Raw genomic sequence first — 22547 nt, forward strand, 5'->3', positions numbered from 1 at the left:
TATGACTCCTGTACAGTTTCATTGCATGTGCTTGAACTTGATTGCTGTGTATGTTCTTGCCTGTTTCTTCTCTTCTCTTCTCTTCTCTTCTCTTCTCTTCTCTTCTCTTCTCTTCTCTTCTCTTCTCTTCTCTTCTCTTCTCTTCTCTTCTCTTCCTATTCTGTGTCAATTTAGGATGATAACCCTGGCTGTTACCACCAGTCTGGATTCATAGATGTGCAATTCCCTAACTCACTCATGTGGATAATGTGTTCATCCTATAAAGCCGCATTTCGGTTTCAGGACAGTGATGTCTGGAGTGGAATAGTTGTCACAAGTAAAAGTAATGAACCATTTAGCAGTTATACTGCAGTCTGTTGCAAAGTATCTCTTGGTGTCTCTTTTTCTCCCTACCCATCTGTAGTAATTATCATGTCAGGCAGTCTTTGAAACAGTGACACAACTGAGTGACTGTATCAGGCATTAAAGTCTAGCTAAAGTTACCATACCGTTTCTGACATTGACCTCATTAGTACTGCTGTATCACATCTCATTCTTAAAGACAGAGTGCCTATAGATTGTTATATTTCTTTGGTGAGTATGAAAAGCAGGAGTGATGAGAAAATAACCCGTTCCAGTTGTGATGAGGAATACAATAACCCATCACCATAGTAAAGAGCATATCTTTATTTGAAAAATACGAATAAAAGATTTTGTCCCTTTTGTTTATTAAAAGAAAACATAACAATTTCTATCGGTAACACTTGCATAAGGAGGTATACTTTACATTACTCCTTTGTTAAAAAATATATATATATTTTTGGAGACTTTGGAAAAATAAGATGGACCAATACTTGCAACACACTCCTAGTGTTCCTTAGAATGTACTGTGCCATTTATATGTACTGCAAGTACAAGGTCTTAGCACTTTATAATCCACAAATCCCTAGACAGCATAATTTCATGTTCTTTTCTGCATTTATAACATTTCCTTTGTCACCCTTTGTGCGTGTCTATGAGTTTGGTTAACTCCAGATTGGTCCAATATTTAGATTTTCTACAAGATGATTTTACAAAGTCTTAGACCACAGAAATTTTGTGATTCATTTTAAATACCAGTGAGAATATGTTTACATAGACATTTTCTTGTAGTATTCACAACTTAAACAACTGCATCAATTAGAATTCAAACCCAAAAACATTTACAATTATTTTGGTTGTCTAAGAAGAATGCAAAAAATAAAGTGCCTAACAGAGTGAAATTACTTTCAACTTTTACAATCTTCTGTATATGTGTAATAAATGACAATATATTAATAACTGATAAACAAATTAACTTGTTTTCAATGTTTGAATCTTAACCTAATGTCAGCTGAATTCAAGAACTTCCTTGTCTTTAAAGTGTATTAAGTTACATTTTTGACTAGTTTTAGGTTGACAATATATTTTTACCTTTTAAAATACTTATTATATCATTTACTTAGATAATGTGTCAAGATTATAACATACTGAGTGCCTTCATCATTACAAGAAAGGGGGTTAATTTGAAAGAGTGTGAGTAATTAATTTTGTGTACGTGTACTATTAATTGAATAGCTGTTGCAGAAATAAAATTGTAAATTGGAAAGCCCTTAAGCATCACTTGTATGTGCCAGTTAACTTCACTCAGTATCTTCCATTTTAAGTAAAACTGGCAGTTTTCAGTGTTAGTTGTTAAATAACAACAGGATTACTACTCAGGCTAACAGAAAAAATACTGAGAATATGAGTACACAAAAAAACCATGACAGCTTTGAACACAGAGTATACAATCAGACTCAAACATAAACTAGGAGTTTCCCACAACAGTTTCAATAAATGTACATTTTGGTTAAATAAGCAATGCTACAAAATGATTGTGCCCTCCATGGCATACTGTTATTTTTTTTCCAGTTTAATCAGTGTGAACATAAAAATTCTCAAATAGAGCTTAATATTTTTCTAGGACACAAAGGACCAAAGGAAAAGTTGTGGATTCAGGGAGAGAAATCTGTAAACCTGTTCTTTCTGCACTGTGAGGCCTCATTCTGTGGCCCTGAAGATTTAATATTCTGCCATTTGTCATGCAAACAACACGACACTGTGATGTGTGTTTGAGTTTAAAACAGCAAGAATAGCAAGCATGCAGACGTATCATGATAGAAAAGCACATTCTGCGATCACTGTGGATAAGACATACCAAACAGGACACACTGCAACATCACTGAAGCAGCATCTCAACAACCCTGCGGAGTTTTAAAGGATTCAGAACTCCTGGGGCTGTGGGTACAATGCATGTGCTGTTCAGCAGCAGAGAGAGCACTAGGAGTGGTGAAAAGGGGATACTTATTTATCTGAGATATGATCTCCTTCTCTCCTTAACTTAATCAAAACATGAGCATAAGAAACAATTAATTGCTCATGTCATTGCATTGTGCTTCTGTTGGCTTTAAGCCTGAACATTCTGTGATGCAAATGAAAAGAAAATATGGGTGGGAACACTGCGTATAGCACAAAATACAATTTTTTTTCCCTGCTTTGGTGTAGGGCCAGAGGGAACAGACATAAAGATAACTAATACCTGGCTCTCAAAACTATAATACAATGAATGCAGTTTTCATGCAGATGTGGTACAAAGCATTATGGCTCGTGGTACTACTAGTGCTGGAAGATTTTCTTCGTAGCACTCTATTCATATAACATAAAAATATAAATACTAGCATAAAGCAAATGTGACCTAGTAAAAAAAAAAAAAATTCTCCTCATAAAATCCAGCATAACTAATTGCTTCATTTGGGATAAAACTGAAACATATCCTAAACCTACTTCCAAAAAAGACAATACGTAAGCCATTCACAGCTTGAGTATAACTCTTGCTGCATTAAAGCATCCATTTAACCTTACTTTACAAACTCTACAATGAATATGTCTCTTTAAAATCATTTCTAGAAGATTCTGTATGTGATAAAAATTAAAAAAAAATCACAGATTATTAATCTACTTTCAAATCATCAGCAGAACATTTAGGAGTTTTAACTCCAAATTGCCTTGTGGGTTCAGATGTTGATAGAAAGGTAAATAATACAATTTTCAAGTTGCAAACAAAACAGTGCAGTAAAAAATAGTTCTGGCACTACACTAATACTTTTTAGAGTTTGCAGAGTTTCTTACTGAGCTATTTGCTATTTTTTCCAGAAGGCTGGTTTAACAAAAAATAGTCAACATCATCTCAGGAAGGAGATAATTTAGAAACATAAAAAAAATCTTCACAGTAGAACTCTTCCAAAGTTTCAGTCTTATCTAGGACCTACCCAACCATACAGTGAAGAAAGGAAGGATTAATAATGGGGTTCACCAGTGTGGCCCACAGCTGGTCAGCCAGAAATACAGACGCTGCTCTAAGGAGGAAAAGGTACTCTCTCCTCTACCTAGCTGAAAATAAGTGACACCTAAAATACACAGGGAGGAATGTAGTGGAAAGTGCAGATCTGTATCACTCTCCACACTAGACCAGAGAGTAAACAAACAGTACACAGCTTCTGCTCCGGACAGTTTCCCTATCAAATGCAATTGCAAGAAGTCCTCTTCCCTAAGCAGATGTAAATTTTCTTAGAAGCAGAAGACTGTAAGAAATGGTGAGCTTTATTGGTCATAATCTTTCATGGGATATTAGGAACTCCTGGTCCTCTCCCAGCATTATCACATAAAAGACAAACAAAAGGTTAAAGTCTCAAACAAAACAAAGGAAAACAAAAGAACCTGCTGGATTAAGTGCTAAGTAGCCTACAGTGTTAGCCAGAACTCTTAAGCAGTTCTGTAAGGCTAAAAAATTACTAAAGAAAGAAATCAATTTATTTAATCCAGGGGAACCACAATAATGGTACCTTTTTGTTTTTTCTTCCTCCACTGACTCAAAATTTTCCTGTTCCCATGATGCTTGAAACAAGAGGAAAAAACTTGCTCTGCTTAGATGGAAATTGCCCTAAGAGAAACTAAATATGAGTTGCTTGAATTAAAAAGGAAAAAAAAAAACCCATTATATTCTCATTCTCTTTCCTTCATTTTTTTCTATTCCAACGTCTTACTAGCAACTCTATTTTGCTTTTAGTCATACACAGAAATAGAAAGACGTTATGATTAAGAATTCTGTGTTTTATACTGGTTGTTGTAGCTTCATCGATTGACATAACAGGAGCACACTGAAGCAAACAACTGCATAGTTTAATGGTGCTGCCAATGTCTTTATTGTAAGAGCCTATGCTTCATCTGCTTCACTGCATAAAGAGTGCTTTTGATCCATTCCATTTAAATGAATGATATTCCTGTGAAAAGACAAAAATAAAAAGCACAACACTGGAAGCAACAGTTCCTCTAGCATGCAGAAATATAGCAGGTCTGGGGTTACTCACTTAGAGCCATATTTGGGCTAACAACTAATGACACCTTCCCTTTGTTAGCTGGTTATGGATGAAAAGATTATGAAGGACATAATGAAACAATATCATCTCAATGCAACCTGCTTATTCAATAAGATTAAATCATCAAAGGACCATTTATTTTAAGAGGGCAGATGTGGCTTATCCCTTATGTAAAGGACCGTTAACACTTCTCACACTGATAGTAAACCCCACTGGCTACCTCACATTGTGATCACAAGGCCAAGAGCACAGCTAGAAATGCAACATCACAACCACCTGCAAGAGATTTGCTCCTCTGTTAGTTATCTTTCTAAACAGGCGTGACCATTAACTTACTGTAGCTTAGAGATCTTAAGCATATTGCAATAAAAATGTCATTGCTTGGCTTTACTTTAGGTATTGTTACAGATACAGTACCACAGACTTTATTGAGCAATTAAAAAATATACGCAAGGGACAATAGCTTCTTTTTTCTGTATTTTTCAAAATTTGACTTTCTTCCAATTGCAGAACCCAGTTTCAAATAAGAAAAGGGCACTTGTTCTACAGTAACTGCATACAACTTGCTCAGTTCCAAGTACTGTATTCATTTTTTGTGACCGTTGCTGTCATTATATCTTCAGTCGTTTAGGAACCTCTCTTCTGGGTATTACAACTAAGTTGTTCTTTCTGATTCTATTTCCCCATAGAGTTCAGCTAGCTTCTTGAACTCAGGTCCCCAGTCTCCAAGGTAATTATAATCCTGGTCAGAGTGTGTTGTGGCTGAATCCAGAGAGCTGATAGATCCAGCTTCTGATCTCTGACCCTCATAGGCATATGTCTGTAGGGAGTCATATGGGGGCACGCTGGGGTCCAGATCAGCCTCTGCCAGTCTTTGCTTAATGAACTCCTGAACATCTATACTGTCAAAGCTTGAGGAGAGAAGATGCCTGGGTGGAGGCTTCACTTCAGGGCGAACATCCCTCCGATATTTTAGCTCCTCAGCAGCTGATGGATTCCGCAGTGCTGTGATGTCAAATGCTTCTGTGTCTTCTTCTCCACCACCCTCATCATCATATGTCACAACATTTTCCCGGACGTCTTCTTCTGAAATGATTAAAGGTTCCTTCTTGCTACGTCTTAGGGTGATGAAAAGGACCACAATTGCTAAAGAGAAAACTGCAGATATTAGATTAGGTTTAAAGTTCACATCTGAAGTAAGTAGATATAAACTAAAATATAGCAGATACTAAGTCACAAACACAAAGGTATAATAGTTTGAGGTTAATAACGGTATTCAGGATGATTACATCAGGCATGTGCCATAATGGCACATCCACAAAGGATCACCAAATCTGTCCAATGTGGAAAAAGTGTATTTATACTCTTAAGTAACCAATGCCTTTGTTGCGTAAAGTATTACCTAAAGGTAAATTACCATAAACCTGGGAAGTACACACAAAATCCATACTGCCATGTACTGACATAACAATATGTCAAAGCGCAACAGGCTGAGTCCACACAATTAAGGGGAAAAGTGATAACTCTGTACTGAAACTACAAACTCCCAATATAGCCTGGTCTTCCAAAGGGTCAGTAAAGAGCACTCTTGCACTGTACGTTTTCTTTGAGGTAATTGCTGGGGTTTCTTGAGTCAGTAGTGAAATCTACTAGTTAGATGATTAGGGATTTCATAAAGGATTTAAAAAGGTTAACATACTTATAGTTAAATCAGGAATGAGTAGCTAGGGCTGACATTTTTCAGAAGCATTGTTAAGGTTTTCAGTGCTTAATTAAAATATATAATTAGTTTATATATATAATTCAGATGTAAAACTTCTATTTTTTCATATGACTATACAATCAAATATGATAAACTAAATGTATTACTATACATTTTAAAACAGTTCTGATGAAAGCCGTGAGGAAAGTTGTCTATAAAATGTGGAGCTTTTGGAAAAAAAAAATCCTCAAAATCTCCAATTCCCATTCTTTCTTGCTGTCTCTATAGGAATTCAGAAAGGCATGTGAGTTATGCAGAGATCTGTACCCACAAATTACTCCTCTGTCAGGAAAAACATGAAAAAGTACATTAACCAATAGCTAACATTCAAATTGCTCTGGACCAAAAATGTAGTCAAGAGACAATCAAAAGAAAATGCACTTGCCACGACATTCATCTAATGGAATCATTTCGTAGTCTCATATGTCCCTTGCCCTTGTGGATTATGTTGTGCATTGGTATCAGCTTATCCCACAAAGGTAATTAAGAAATGGCTTTTGTACAGTGCTAATGCTGCTTCTTACAGTGTAATGTATTTCAAAAAGCTTTCCTCATCTCTTTTCTATCATTTTTCACACTATTCTAGACACGGAATTAGAGTCAGTGGCTTTTTGAGATCTTTCCAAATTGCAGAAAAAAAGATCAGCAGTGCTAATTATTTGATAACCTCTGAAAAATAATTTCTAGTGGATTCCAGATATTCATGAATGTACTTTAAAATTATTTTTCACTACTAATTTTACCTAAGCCTCCTCCCCTAATCACAGCTGTGTGTTTCTAGTTAACTCCTACTATCAGGAAGCCTCTGGTCCAAAAATATATCGTGTTAAAAATTTCTGCCCTGTTGCATTCAAAGAGGCAGAGGAAGGGTAGCATTGTTTAATATTGAAAATGGCTTACCAAGAAGTATGACAACACAGAGCAGAATCGCGATTAAAGCTCCTGTGCTCAAGCCAGCAGAGGAAAGGAAAGCTTCAGCATGGCAAGTTCTCACTCGTCCATCTCTCTCACAGGCACAAACCCTAATTGTGAGAGTACTGCTGCTGCTGAGAGGGGGCACTCCACCATCAGAAATCAAAACTGGGAGGTAATAGATGTCTTTAGCGGTTCGACTGTATCTTCTTCGTCTTGTTAGGATACTGGCTGTATTATCTACAATATCAAATCCAGAATACCATTTTAATGAAACAAAAAAATAAAACTGTTATTGACTGTTGTATCACATCAAATAGAAGCAAGAGACATCTTAATACAAGACAGTCTTAATCTGTAAAAAGGTACAATCTAGAATTAAAACTAGGCAGGAAGCATTTGTGGCCAACAGAGGAAAAAGAGGAGGCAGAGGAAAATAATTGGTATTGCATAAATAGGTTATTTAAGCTCACGTGCTTGTCCTAGAGTCTAAATGAACTTTGACAAATATTTTGGGTCCAATTTGCACATGTTTTATCCCCTTTATGCTGCTGGTAGTAAAGGGACATTTGGAAAGGTGAATACTTGAAGTTCTGATATCTGTTATGGAATTCATCTACTACATAAAAAACTCTAAGTTTTCAGATAAATGTTAAAAGGTCTTTTGTAAAAGTTAAAATAAGACATTCATTCATGCTCTCCTCTCATACTGCTTGCCCACGATTAAGAGTCACACAGTTTCCAGTTGTGGGGTTGTGGGTTTGGAGTTTTTTAACAAACAACAAAGGAGTAATAAGTGCAAAAATATGTCTGCTTGGTTTCTCTTCCTACTACAAACCACAAAATTTCTTCTTCTTCCTTATCACTGTGGCTACAGCATTAAATGGGTTTATCACAATCTATTAAAAAAACCTAAGTCTGTCGCAGTTTCTGAAAATTTAGCACAATATGTACCGTTAGTGTAGCATATTTTAGCCCACAGGACTGATTGCTTTCCACATGAACATTCGAATGGAGGAGCTAAGTTTTTGTTTAAATTGGATATAAACTGTTTAACAGATGACTGCTCACCATGACACAATACTATCAAGCTCTGTGCCAATTTTTAAAACACTTATTTTAGCTCACTTCTCTCAGCATCTTGGTTTTGCATATCACCCAACAGTGGTACTGAGAAAGACTAGAAGTATAGCTGCACATCAGCATAATATTGTAACATAATATACTTAGTAACAGGTTTCACACAATAAATGCATGTATGAGTTAAGAAGTGATATCCTTGCTGCCCAGCCAAGAACTGAGCATCGGATTCCACTGCACTGAAGTTCATCAGCATCTCTTCTCCACCTTCCCTACTTATCTTCTTGGAAGTTTCTAGTACGGTGAGTTTGTTAGAAACTTGTTAAGTCTTTTTCTTACCATTTGCAGTAATTACAATATTTATTTACTAACTGTAGGCTTAATGTCCTCTTTTACTTTTTTATACCAACTTCCTCTTTAGAGGCATGACACCAGCCACTTACAGTGGCATTTACATTAATTCCATTTACAGAACTCTGTTGCAAGCTGAATAAGATGAACAGATAATTCTTACATGTGAAAAAAATCTGATACAGAGTAAAATCATCATGTCGTGGAAATTATAATTGTACACAGATTCTAAAATAAGTTAGTGGTGGTAAATGGAGGTAATCCAGTTGGAGGGCGGTCACAAGTGGTGTACCCCAGGGCTCAGTGTTGGGTACAGTCCTATTCAGTATCTTTATCAGTGACGTGGATGCAGGGATTGAATGCACCCTTAGCAAGTTTGCGGATGCCACTAAACTAGGAGGAAGTGTTGATCTGCTGGAGGGTAGGGAGGCTCTACAGAGGGTTCTGAACAAGCTGGACCGATGGGCTGAGGCCAATGGGATGAGGTTTAACAAGGCCAAGTGAATAGTCCTGCACTTGGGACACAAAACCTCCATGCAGCGAGTGCTACAGGCTTGGGGAAGAGTGGCTTGAAAGCTGCCTGGCAGAGAAAGACCTGAGAGTGTTGGTCAACAGCTGACTGAACATGAGTCAACAGTGTGCTCAGGTGGCCAAGAAGGCCAATGGCAACTCGGCCTGTATAAGAATACTGCCAGCAGAACTGGAGAAGTGATTCTTTCCCTGTACTGTGCACTAGAGAGGCCACATCTCGAATACTGTGTTCAGTTTGGGATCCCTCACTATAAGAAAGACATTGAGGTCCTGGAGAGTGTCCAGAGAAGAATGATGAAACTGGTGAAGGGGTTGGAAAACAAGTCTTCCAAGGAGTGGCTGAGGGAACTGGGATTGTTTAGCCTGGAGAAGAGGAGGCTGAGGGGAGACCTTATTGTTCTCTATAACTGCCTGAAAGGAGGTTGCAGAGAGGTGGGTGCTGGTCTCTTCTCCCAAGTGATAGGTGATAGGACAAGAGGGAATAGCATAAAGCTGCATCAGGGGAAGTTTAGATTGGACATTATGAAAAATTTCTTCACAGAAAGGGTTATCAAGCACTGGACCAGACTGCCCAGGGAGGTGGTTGATTCACCATCCCTGGAGGTGCTTAAAAGGCAGATTGGTGCTTGATGAGGTGCTTGGGGAAGTTATTTAGTAGTAGACAGGTATGGTTGGAGTTGATAATCTCTATGATCTTTTCCAACATAATGATTCTATGATTCTGTAAAATACCTATGATAAAACATACTATTTTCCTTACAAAGTTGCCAGATACACACACACACACCTCAAAATAAAAAAAAAAAAACAAACGTGTTTTCAGTAACCTGGAGAAGAACTAAAAGATATACAGTAAATCAGTAATTTTTATACAGGATTGTAGAAAGGATTCCAATATACTTATAGCATATGACATGCAGGACTATTTCTTTCATTTTTGTAAAGACTTTTTTAAACATTAGCTTTTCTCCATATTGATTAATTTGGTGTTGTGAAAGTAGTCTTCCACTTTTAATTAAATAACACTCCTAAACCGAGAAAATAATCTTATGGAACACAGATTACGAAGAGGTAGAATGCATTCATGTTTTTTAATTTTTCAGTACACATTGTAGTATATTCAGGGCATTAAGTAAGCAGCTGCTTTATCTTGCTGCTACATAATGTTTCATAAAAACATTTTGCCAATCTCTCCATTAATTTTTTTTACTGTCAGTCCCAACTTCCCTAATACTGCTGGAGGACACAGATAAGAGAGGAGTATTGGGGAAGTAGGATGGACACTCTAGCAAAAAAGAGGACACAAGAGAAATCATCACAGAATATAAAATGACCTTCAGCTGGTGTGCCTGCCAGCTGCCAAAGCAGTGGCAGATTGAGCGCTAGATACAGCCCAAGAGAAGAAATAAACTCACATATCTGTGGTTAGTACAGAATTTTAAACAAATATATATTTCACATAAAAAAGTTAATTCTCAGTATATATATAAGGTGATGACTGCTGCTTCTGCCTTTCTACGCTCAGAAAAAAGCTTCATTGTCATTTCCCCCATATACATGAAAAACTCCACTGACTTTCTAGTTGTTCAGAATTCAGTTTATACTTGTTTCTCCTCCTTGAAATGCAACTTGTTACAGATTATTAGCGGACCTCCTCTCTAAGATTCTCTCTTTAATCTCCTGCAGTTGCTGGGAGCAAGTATGACCCCTGGAACAGTGACTGTTCGTGCTGCTAAATTTTGACACTCTCCCTGGTATGGTCTGGGCGAACTAGACTCTGACACATATCACCCAACCACAGCCAGAGCTAATAGCATATACCAGGACTCTTCCCAGCAGGTAGCATGGGCGAGAGTATACAGATTTTTCTCCTCCCACTTTTACACAGTGCTTTAACAATATTCCAGTGACCTGAGGAGACTTAATAATCTTTAAATAGCCTCATGCTACACACTCTGTAGCACGTGACTGCCTTTTGTGCCATGATAACATTGCTCTGCTGGACTGATATACAGTTTTCACATTATTTCATAAAATCAGAAGAGAATACAAAACACATCGAAACATATTAATGAAATCTAAGCTCCACTGGGTACAGAGGACATACAAGGCCAAGTGCTGTGTAATATACACAGCCCACGTTATTAAGCTTAACTGCAAGAGAATAGTTGCAGTCCTGTTTTACTTTGAAGGTTATTGCTCTTTTTTTTTCCTTCAGCACCAATACCACCACAATAAAGTAAAATCTGAGTGGTCACCTAGAAATCCCACTGAAGTCATTAGGTGCAACAGGCCCATATGTACTTTCTAGTTCATGTACTTATTGACAGAAGAAGAAATTTCAAAGAAGAGACAGTTCTAATGGGTATTACATTTTGAGTCACAACAAATGAGAAGATGACAAATGCACAACAAAATTATCAAAAAATAATACCTTAGAAACCTAAGGATATGTTCAAGGACTCGGCTTGAAATGTAATTCCCTATTGGTAGTAACTGACACTATATCCATGAGCTAAGCATTAATATTAACATCTATCATGTCTCTCATCTCAAAAGAAAATATTCTCAGATCTTATGCTAAATCAAAAAGGTGACAGCAGCTGTTATTACCAATAATAAGAGCAGTCTTTCAATTCTGCTTAATATTCCACCTTATTTCTATTACAGTCTCTACAAGTCCCAAACACTTCAACTCTCTTGTCCATGTAAGTAAGAAAAACAAAATTCTGTCCATGTGAACCTTCCTGGACCTATACCAAAAGAAGGCCTAGTATTCAGGGGAAATCAGGCTTGACTGACCTGATGGCCTTCTATGATGGCATTATTGACTGGATATATGAGGGGAGAACAGTGGATGTTGTATACCTCAACTTTAGCAAGGCTTGTGACACTGTCTCCCACAATATTCTCATAGCTAAACTTAGGGAACGTGAGTTATGTGAATGAGGTGAATTGAGAACTGGCTGGTTGGCACAGCTCAGAGAGCTGGGATCAGAGGTGCAGAGTCTACTTGGAAGCCTGGAGCTAGCTGTGTTCCCCAGGGATAACTGGGGGTTCCAGTACTTGGCCTGGCCTTGTTCAACATGTTCATCAATGACCAGGATGAGGGGACAGAGTGTACCCTCAACAAATTGGCTGATGACACAAAACTAGAGTGACTGGCTGATACACCAAAAGGCTCTGCTGTCATTCAGTGAGACCTGGACAAGCTAGAGAGTTGGATGGATAGGAACATGATGAAGTTCAAAATCGGGAAGTGCAGAGTCCTGCACCTAAGGAGGAATAATACAATACATGAGCACAAGGGAAGAAGAGAAGGATCTTGGAGTCCTGGTAGACAATAAGCTACCAAGGAGCCAGCAATATGTCCCCAAGGCAAAGAGAGCTAATGTCATCCTGCGGTACATGAAGAAAAGTGTGGCTAGCAGATTGTAGGGAGGTAATCCTCCCTCTTTACTCTGTTCTAGCAAAGTCACATCTGAAATATCACGTCCAATTCTGGGTTCCCCAGCTGAAGAATGACAAGGAGCTATGGAGAGAGTCCAATGGAGGGCCACAAAGATGGCTAGGATATTGAAGCATCAGTCTTGTGAGGAAAGGCTGAGAGCCCTGGGTCTGTTTAGCCTGGAGAAGAGAAGACTGACAGGGGTTCTTAGCAGTACTTGTAAATATCTAAAGGATGTATGTCAAGATGATGGGGCCAGATTCTTTCCCATGGGGCCCATCAACAGGACAAAGGACAACAGGCACAAACTGGAACACAGGAAGTTCCACCTGAACGTGAGGGAAAAAATTCCTTACCTTGAGGATGACAGAGTACTGGGACAAGTTGGCCAGGGATGCTATGGAGTCTCCTTCCCTGGACATATTCAAAACCCACCTGGACGGAGTGCTCTACAGCCTGCTCTAAGTTAACCTCTTTTAACATGGGGGGTGGACTAGATGATCTCCAGAGGTCTCTTCCAACCCTACCATTCTGTGCATCTGTGATTAAAATCTGAGCAGGAAAGCATAACGTCCTCCTTCCAACCTCTGGCATAAATGTAGTGAATGATTCAGTATCACTATATATCTAGAGAAGCAGCACTGAAAATGCAGATTGAAAAGAAAAGCATCAGAGATTGAATATAATGAAGAAAACCTGAGAACTTCTGAGAAGGAACCTATCAGTAATGAAAGGATTTAAGCACAGAAGACCAGAAAGATGTAAAAGAAAAAACATTGAGATGTGAGCATGTGTGGGCATTATAAGCGTAAGTATGGGAAGACGGTAGAAAAATCATGAGGAAAATAAATAAAAACTGTGAAAAAAATAAAAAGAGCAAAATGACAAACTGGACAATTCACGTGTTATGGTGAAGAAATCTGAAAAGAGATACAATTAAACCCTGCTTGTCCAGGGGGATGGACTCTCCAAATAAGGGACTGACATTTTAATACAACAAAAACCAAATACAAATTAAAAAAAAATAGACATTTTTCTTTTAATGTTACATTTTTCAACATTAAATTGTTTTTATTGCATTGCTAGCATCATAGAATTAAATATTCATATAAGACACAATTTTAGGCAAAGAGGGTGTCAGACTCAAATATTTTACTAAAAAAATTGCCACAGTGTATTTATGTTGTTTGTATTTTCTTGAGTAACAACTAGATTTCATGAGAAACAGAAATTACATGACCTATACCCAGGAGATTTTGTAACAACATACACAATTATAAGAATTTTCATAGAAACAACATAAAGGTGTTCCTTCAATGCAATTTCACAAATCTCAATAAAAACGAAAAATATGATTGTACTCTTTTGGGCTCTGGCATGGAAATTTTCTGCGCCATACATCATCACTAGTAATAATTCTCACTGATACTTTCACTACTACAGAGTTGAAGAAAGCAACTCTTCGTGCATGCCCATGTGTACATAGAAATAAAATACTGGAAAGTAACTCAGCTCTCAGATACTATTCTTTCTTATTAAATCTTTCAGAATATTTTAGAAATGAGATCTCCAACATTTTTATAGAGAAGGAACCTGTATCTAAGAACTGATTTTCCACAGGTCACTGAGAATCAAGGACAGTAGACAATGACCAAAGCTAATGAAGTTCTTGTAACAGAGAAACCATGTCTCTCATGTTCTAGTCAGAGCTCTGTTCTTGAGGGCAATTGTATGTAAAGTTATACTAACAAAATGAATAAGTTATAAAAGTTTGGCCAAACTGCAGTACCAACTGCATTCTGACAGCTATTCTGTTGTTCTAAGTTTCCATACTTGGTTTACATTCCTTATCAAAATCTATTGGAGGACCCACTGAGAGAAGAGGCAGAAAGACAGCAACTTTTAAGAGAAAAATCTTAGCATAAATAAAAAAAAAAATCTCACAAACCATAAAAGCTACAGACAGCCAAGTACGAAGACAGATGCTGATGAGGGGAAAAAGTTATATCAACTTTTGGGAGGAGGAGGGGCGAAAGTTATATCAACAAAGGTAGTTTGAAGGTGAGGGGCAGGATCATGGATTGAGAAATTCCTTTGATACTAGAAAATTGATACAGCAGATGTACAAGGAAGAAAAGTGTATAGATGACAGCAATGGAATTACAAATCCGATTCTTATAGGCCTGGAAGAAAAGACCTTTTCATATCATTTTATAACTTTAAAATGTGACCTTCACCTATGAGAAATATGATAAGAACCAGGACTCACTGGAGATGAAAGGCTTCAATGCTAAGCGAAATTAACAGCTCCAACACAGGGAAAGAAAGATTTATCTGACTCCTTGTGGTGCACATCGTCCCATTTCATGATCTAAAATCTCATATTTGGGCTGTGCTTTGCAAACATGGCAATTAGAACTTAAGGTACATCGGAAGTGGATTTGAGGTTACACACAGAAAATTCTACATGGCTGTTAATGCAGTATCTCTTCACTCTCTAAAGATGTGGTTGTTTATTAATCCAGACTGCACACAGTATTGAAGCCTGTTATCACATTCTTCTTCCCATTATCTCTGCCTTTTTCCATAGAGCTTCTGAACCAATAAAAGAAAGGAAAGCATAGGAAAATCGAGGCAGCTGAGATAGAATGATAACACCATGGGAGGTGACTAGTGGAGCACTTTGGAGGAGTCTCACTATTCACAATTTGAGAATACCTTTGACACATTATACATTACAGGCAGACACAAGAGAAAAAGAAGTAAAAAAAATAGGGTTAAAGTCTGTTTATAGCTTAAGGTGTGTTTTAATTTTCAGCTCTGCTTATGTCAGCAGTTCAACTTCTATAAATTTCCTGAGAAGTGATAATGAATTCAAACCAAAGAAAATATATTGGAATGATTTACATTTCTTATATTTCTAAAGTTAGGGCACTTAATTTGTTTATGTGGAACTATATTGATAGGTATTTCCATTTCATTTAATTATTAATAACTCTTGTAAATATTTTTTCTAATTTTTTGCTGATTTCAGAGCTATTGCCAATCAGTTTTCTTTCTATTTCAGTAGACAGCAAAACCGAAAAGCTTATAGCAGACATTTTTGGGCCTGAAACATAGTTATTTGCTGATAGGTTGATTGGTGAAACACCAACAGGTAGCAGCACTGAAAAGAAATGCACGAAGAACCTATGCACTAACTTACCTCCCTGGTCAATTTTAAATCCATTTTTTTTTAAATTAAAAAAAAACACAAAACAATGGAATTCACAGGTGTGAGGAAGAAAAACGTCTTCCTTTGTAGTAGCAAGCCCTGTTTTCTTAGCTTTTGTACTCAGGGTGGAATTCCTTTTTTTATTTCCATATGTTGATTCTGTGATAATACTTGCTCATGCATTCATTCTGTTTACAGTACCAGCACTTCTATGAATTGTATTTACAGTCACCATGTACAATTCTAATTTTGTACTTTCTCAGATATCATTTCTCTCAAGTTACAACTTGTCTTCTTTATATGATCATATTTGATGGAAGGGCAGTAGTAACTTGCAATACTACATAACCAGAGTGAGAATGCCACTTTGATATAAAGGAAAACAAGATCTACGTAGCTGTTTCCCGCTTATGATGAGTTGCGAAGCAGGAGTTTCCAACTTTTTTTAATGCTACTTCAGATATTTTAAAGCAACTGAGACATGGGCTGATATCTGTCTGGTATGCTTATTGGCAACTTTAAAGATCGAAAGTCAGTTCGCTGGCCTGCTACAGTTGTCTTGTGCAATATAGATGGAGATAAGAATTTTGACATATCAGAAAAGAAAGATAAACAGAAACTTCTGCAAGGGAATTCATGCTGGGAATGAATTAATTACGCTCTGGAGGAAATTACGCTTTACTTCTAAATATCAGCAAAGCCAAGTAAAACTAATCTTTTTTCTTACTAATTTTTTATCTGTGACACAGGAAATGTTAATTGGCATCATAGGCATGGGTGGGTGAACATATTAGAAATTTAATTTTATACAGATGTCATTGAACTTATGCTCCAGATTTTATAGAAAAGAAGGTCTCTGCTTATGTCTTGTGGCATAACATTAAACAAAAGGAATCTCCAAAGGAATATTATCAGAAAAATGGCGTACCTTTTTTCCAACTCCAGATATTCTCCATCACTGGGCAATTTTCAAAAGGCCAGATCTTTGAGAAAAATGGGCAGAGGGGAAAAATAAAACTGCAAGTATTTTTGTGAAATGAAACCTTTGTCCTGAAGAAATAAAAGGAAAGGAGAAAAAAAAGTGCTAAGAATTCTCTAAGGAATCGTTCTTCCTTAGAAGTAAGGTAAACTTTGTCTAATTTCAGAAGCTGGCAGTCTCAATTTATAAAGTAAGAGAATGTACAAATCCTATTGGTGTTGTTGGTTGGATGTGCACAGTCTCTGCATGAATTCTTATCATCTAGGAAATTTACAGTATTCATTGGAACATCTGTGGCAGAATGTATATCTTATGAAAAAAATATACCACTGGCAAAACGGTGCTTTACAGAGCATAAAATTCATAAATGTTCTCTTGCACTTAACTGAACTGTTCTCTGGGTGTTCAATCTTTTGCCAGCTCCCTGAAAAGCATTGTGTGACTTCTGAAAGAGGTCTCTAATAGGTAACGACATAGGCAGAAAGAGGGAATGAACTTTTTAAACAGAGAGAGAGACTATTCAAATGTATGTGTCTATACATTAATGGTTGGGCATATCATAAAAGTGATAAATGCTCAAATGCATTTTCCATCGAACTAACAAATTTTGACAGATATATCAAATATTCTTTAAGCATCTGGAAAATATTATGATTATTTCAGGATAAAAAATGTACCACTTTAAAATTCAGTACTTAGAAACAGCTCTATTGTGAATAAATTCTTTCATCTTTCCTCTTATTTTCCAAGAGAAGGGGATTTTAGTCTCATACTGCCCTGGCAAAATTTTAAAGGGCCATCAAAAACTGGATATCTCTGACTAGGCAAAAAGTGTAAATTGGAGATATTACACATTAGTGAAAAAAAGCATTAAAAATTATCTATGATAACATCCAAAAAAAACCAAAGTGAGAGGGACACAGACAACAATGAATTTAATTATGTATCATCTGAGCCATAACATAAAAGCACTTCCAGATTAAAAAGCATTTGGTCGCTCAGGTTTTAATAGAAATTGCAACATTCATCTGTACAGAATAAATTGTAAACAGCCCTGTTTTCACTGAAAAGTCTTCATAAGTACAATTCCCAATGAAACAAAAAGTCCTCTTCCCTGAGTTTGCTCTCAAAAATTCCAGGGAATTATTAGAACTTAATGCATTTTCTTTGTATAACAAAGACATTCTGTTGCAGCTCTTGTTCTCTCTTGCTTATATGTGCACAGATAATGCATTATATTGTTGGCTGACCTATTGTTGATACTCTTATGGCTTTACTCTCTCTGCATAGTATTTTGTCAGTATAAGAGAAAACTCAAATAGCAGCAAATAATCTACTATAGCTTTAGAATCTAATCAGTAGGGAAAAAGGTATAATATTATTTTCCTTTTCTTCTTTAAAATGAAAATTATGAACACCAACAGAATCCAGAAGGTGATCTAAGCCACTCTGAGCTTCATCTGGACTGCATGTTTGTTATAGCCTTGTGGCCATCTCCTGATTTACATTTCCCTGAGGGTTATAATCTCTGCATTATGAGAGTGCATATTCAAACATTGAGGATTGTTACTGAGTAAAGGCACTAGTTCAGGTCCAAGAGATAAAAGCTTAACTGGTCATATGATCAAATATCTATACTGATAATTTAATATCTATTCCTCTGCTGATTCCATAGAATATTATTGACCTGAATCATAGACGTGTTGAGATTGTATATTGCTTCATTCTATAAAGGTAGGAGGGGACAAACTACGAAATTTTACACGTGTGCAAGTCCTCTAGATTTCAGTTAAAGTGCATAGATGCATTATTATTTAAAGATCCAGTTCATTGCTGTAGGGTATTTTTGATCTTATAGCTGTACTGATGACAATGGAGTGGGCAAACATGCATGCAATAGTGTATGTATTTGGGCTCAAAAGGTAGAGTTTTGTTGTTCCGGATTATGAAAATAAGGAAAGAAAGCGTCTACTTAGATTCTTGTGAAAGAAAACCTTTGCTAGATAACCAGATATTGTGAATGTACTTTATAAGTTTTTTTACTGATGTTTTACATATGGATTGTGTCACAAAGAGAAGATCTCAATAAGGGCAGTGTTTAAACAGTACAATCAAAGGGTTATATGCTGAGCAAAATAATGACAAAGCTTTACATTTTAAGATAAATTTCATGTTAGGATTTGAGTTACACTGACATTGTATTAATTACACAGGCAAATTGGAAATTGCATCTCTGGAGTCTCTATAATTATAGAAGAACTACATTTCTCTATTCCCTCTAATTGTGGAAGTTTTATGCGAGGTGCTACAGGAAATGCATACTTAATTTTTTATCTCCTCAGGTGAAATAAAAAACATAATAAACAACAGGCTTTTACCTTAAAGGACAAGTTTTTCCATTTCCTTTCCTTACTTTCCCCCTGCCAAATCCAAATTTGGATAGTCTAATCACTGCCTTCTGCTGTTGGTGGAAAAGTCATTACTTGCTGTTCTTAGAGAGGTAACGAACAAGCAACAAACAGTTACTACTACATGCTTATATCCAAAGTATGGCACTGCTGCTTTAGAGATTTATGAGAAGTTCTCACCCTCTTATTAATCTGTATAGGTAAATGACTTGTGTTGGCATGCAGCCCTTAAAGTGTAACACAACATCTCCCACTGGTAATAAATACATACAATATAAACCCCAATTAAAATATGTTAGAAAAGCAGAAAATACCTACTTCATCATTGTTGTGGTTTCAGCTGAAGTAGAATCAGTTTTCTAACTTCAGCTAAGGTTCATTTGGGTAACTTCATTTTCTGAAAGTTAAGTGCATGTTTTTCAGGCAGTGTTTCTCTCTAGAACTGATAACATGGGGCATTGGTATGCAGAAAGGCCATTGCTTATACTTATTTCTAAAGAAACCATGGCCATTCTTGAGCTGGTGGGGTGCCATAAGTAAAAACGGCCAGAAAGGGTCAAAACTGTAGGCATGGGCAGACAGGACAGGTGACTCAAAGCTGGTCAAAAGAGTATTCCATCCCATATAGGTCATACTTGGCGTAAAACTGAGGAATGAGAGGGTCAAGCTCTCTTCTTCAGCAGGTGATATCCAGTGAGGACCTCGTCTGTCTTTTTGCCCTGATCCCAGTTCCATGCATTCCTGAATCCAGTTCCTGAATCCAGCTCCCTTCAGCTGCTGAGTCTAGCCCAGGGCCTTTTCATGCCTACTGTGTAGTATCTGTGGTGATGTAGTCACTGGGGGAAGGGGAAATTTTGTATACTTATATATATTTTATTATTTTCTTATTAATAATAGTTTCTTCATTATTATTATTATTATTATTTCATTAAAGGTGGTTTAGTTCTAGTTTACAACCCATGAGTATTTTTCTCTCCTTTGCCTTTCCTCTTTCCCTGAGAGAGGGGAGAAGAGAATTAGGATGACAATTGCTCCTGTTTCATTGCTGATTAGGTTAGGCCAGGGCTAAACCATGACAATCATGAACCACAATTTTAATAGTGTTATTCAAAAGCAGTTATTCTTGATGTGAGTAACTTGCACTGAAATGAATATGGCCATGGTCTCCCACATGAGATCACAGTCCAATACTCAATGAGTTTATTTGAACCTTAGACTCAAATACAAAAATACACAAGAGTATACATCCTATATTTCAGACCTTCTGGCTTTTCCTTTAATGCTCCATCACAATCTGAGTGGAATTGATACACTAACTTGCAAAAGAAGTGGAGTAATCACTTAAGGAACATTTTTAACATATGAATTAGTCCTTTAAATATTATTAGATTTTTTAATATTGATAGATATTGGGTTGATCTCTTTTGCAACTAGAATGTGAGGGCCATTAAGTGAGTCTGAACAAATAGCATGACTTGATTGTTTTTTCTGGTTTAAGTACAGTTAAACAGTGGACCAGATTCTTTAGGAAGATTATGCAGTCTGCTTCCCTAGAAAGTTTTGAAAAGAGATGAAAAATATCTGTAAAGAACAATTTAAACATCACCATCACCATAGTGCTCTGTGCACCACTGATGGAGTTAATGCTTCTCAGTCATTACAGATGAGTACTGATCTGTAAGACCTCAGAAGGTATCCCATGGCACAACTGCAAAAATATAACTGTAAAATAAAGCCATTCCCCTTCCACGTCCATTCATACACACAAACAAACTCACACAACACACACATACACAAAAGCTCAAGAGGAAAGCTAAAGAAAAGTATTTAAAGTTTACTCTTATTTCCACCAGGCTGCAAAATGGAAACCATGAGACAGTGTTCAACCAACAGTAAGGCTGATTTTGGTTTGGGTTTGTTTGGTTTTTTAAAGACTGGATGGTTTTTTGATTCACCAATTGTTCACAAACACTTGGCTGAGTGAGTGTGAAGGCCCTTCCCCTTGTGGGTCTATCCACTATGAATTTCTGATTGTATTTTAAGGCATATTATTAGAAAGGGCACGATAGACTATCACTCAGGATATATTGAAGGACCTGCTTTTGGTACTATATCCATAAAAGCAAGCATGAATTCAACTTTTTATGCCCCTTAAGTTCTTCTTTTCTTCTTTAAGCAATAACAAGCAATAACCTTAATAGTTTCCACTCAGTGTTATTCACCTAGAACAGACAAAATTGCCAACATATGTTTCATTACTCCACTTTTTAAAAAGATCCCTAAATGTATCAAGTATAAATAAAATAAAATATAAAAATAGAATCTAATATATAATTATTCATATTTTGCAATATGTTTTATACCCAATGTCCTTGTATTAGCCAATTTAGTAATGACAGATTAGTTTTCCCATTCTGTCAAGAAACGCATGGAAATTGTTCCATTCAGTGAGACATCTCAGACAAAACAGAGACCTATTTCTCTGAATTCTGTGTTTGATTTACCTTCATTGTCCCTTAGAGTAAAATTTGGGTTCAAAGAAAGACCTTCTTCAAGAGAAAAATGGAATCTTGCTCCATTTGCAGAGTTGTCTTTGTCAGTTGCAGTGATAGTCTGAATTACCTGAAATAAAAATTGACAGTGAACATGTTGAAATTTGAACTTTACCAAAATTGTACCTGACCAGAGCAAAATGTTCAAACTTAGCTTATTTTAATTTTCTACTTGAGTGCTGCTAAATTCAACCAATGAAATGACTGGGCCATTAGCTTGATATCTGTAGCACAAAATATTTTAGGAACTACACTTCAGAGCCAGATAAAAGCATCTAAAACATCTGTACTTTCTGACACTTTGATATGGTCAGGACCTGGTATATAGATTTTCACCATTTGCATTGCATACCAGTGACTTTCAGAGTCAGTTTCACCTATGCATCTGTTTTCATGCAGCCAAAATTTAGGCTGAACCAGGATGATCTATGCAGAGCATCACCTGCTTGTCATCACAATAATTAGATGGTCCTCAATATTGGTTAGGAAAAAGAATTGTTTAATTGAAACGGCAAGTATATGACACCAGCTCTCCGTTTAAAATTCCTGTTAAGAATCAGCTTTAACTTCTTGCAGAACAAAATAGAAAAAATAGTAGCCAATATTGGTTTTAGTTTGATTTGCCCAAAAGGAGCAGAATTAGAGGCAGCAACAATGTATGAGAGAGGTATATTTGACCTTTGCCTTTGAAAGGCCTAGTGGTTTCAAAAATTTTCTTTCTCCTAAAACCGAACCAAAGCTTTTGCAATGTGTGACCAAGCAATATTTCTACCTCTATCTGGGCCTGGAAGCTCAAGTGCTAAAGAAGAATTTAATAAAAGCTCGTTTTTTTTATTTATGCAGTGAAGCCCACACAGACTGCTGCACAGAGCTGATAGATATCCTGAGGGAGATG

The 22547-nt window shown here is 36.7% G+C and overlaps 1 protein-coding gene across 14 annotated transcripts in view; it reads right to left on the minus strand.

Annotated features, from left to right (window-relative positions):
- Positions 1–306: 306 nt before the first annotated feature.
- Positions 307–22547, minus strand: part of CDH18 (cadherin 18) — a 557226-nt gene continuing 534985 nt past the window's right edge. For 12 of the 14 annotated variants that reach the window (XM_054059856.1, XM_054059852.1, XM_054059848.1 and 9 more), the window contains 3 exons: positions 21605–21722; positions 7078–7329; positions 307–5573 (listed from right to left, as the gene is read on the minus strand). In XM_054059856.1, coding sequence (XP_053915831.1) covers positions 5071–5573; positions 7078–7329; positions 21605–21722 — 873 coding nt within the window. In that variant the 3' untranslated portion in view covers positions 307–5070. Of the gene's footprint in view, positions 5574–7077; positions 7330–16641; positions 16764–21604; positions 21723–22547 lie in introns of those variants that run through there. The other 2 variants (XM_054059861.1, XM_054059862.1) reach the window with 2 other exon arrangements.

Source organism: Cuculus canorus, chromosome 2 (genome assembly GCF_017976375.1).
Source record: "Cuculus canorus isolate bCucCan1 chromosome 2, bCucCan1.pri, whole genome shotgun sequence".
NCBI classification, from domain to species: domain Eukaryota; kingdom Metazoa; phylum Chordata; class Aves; order Cuculiformes; family Cuculidae; genus Cuculus; species Cuculus canorus.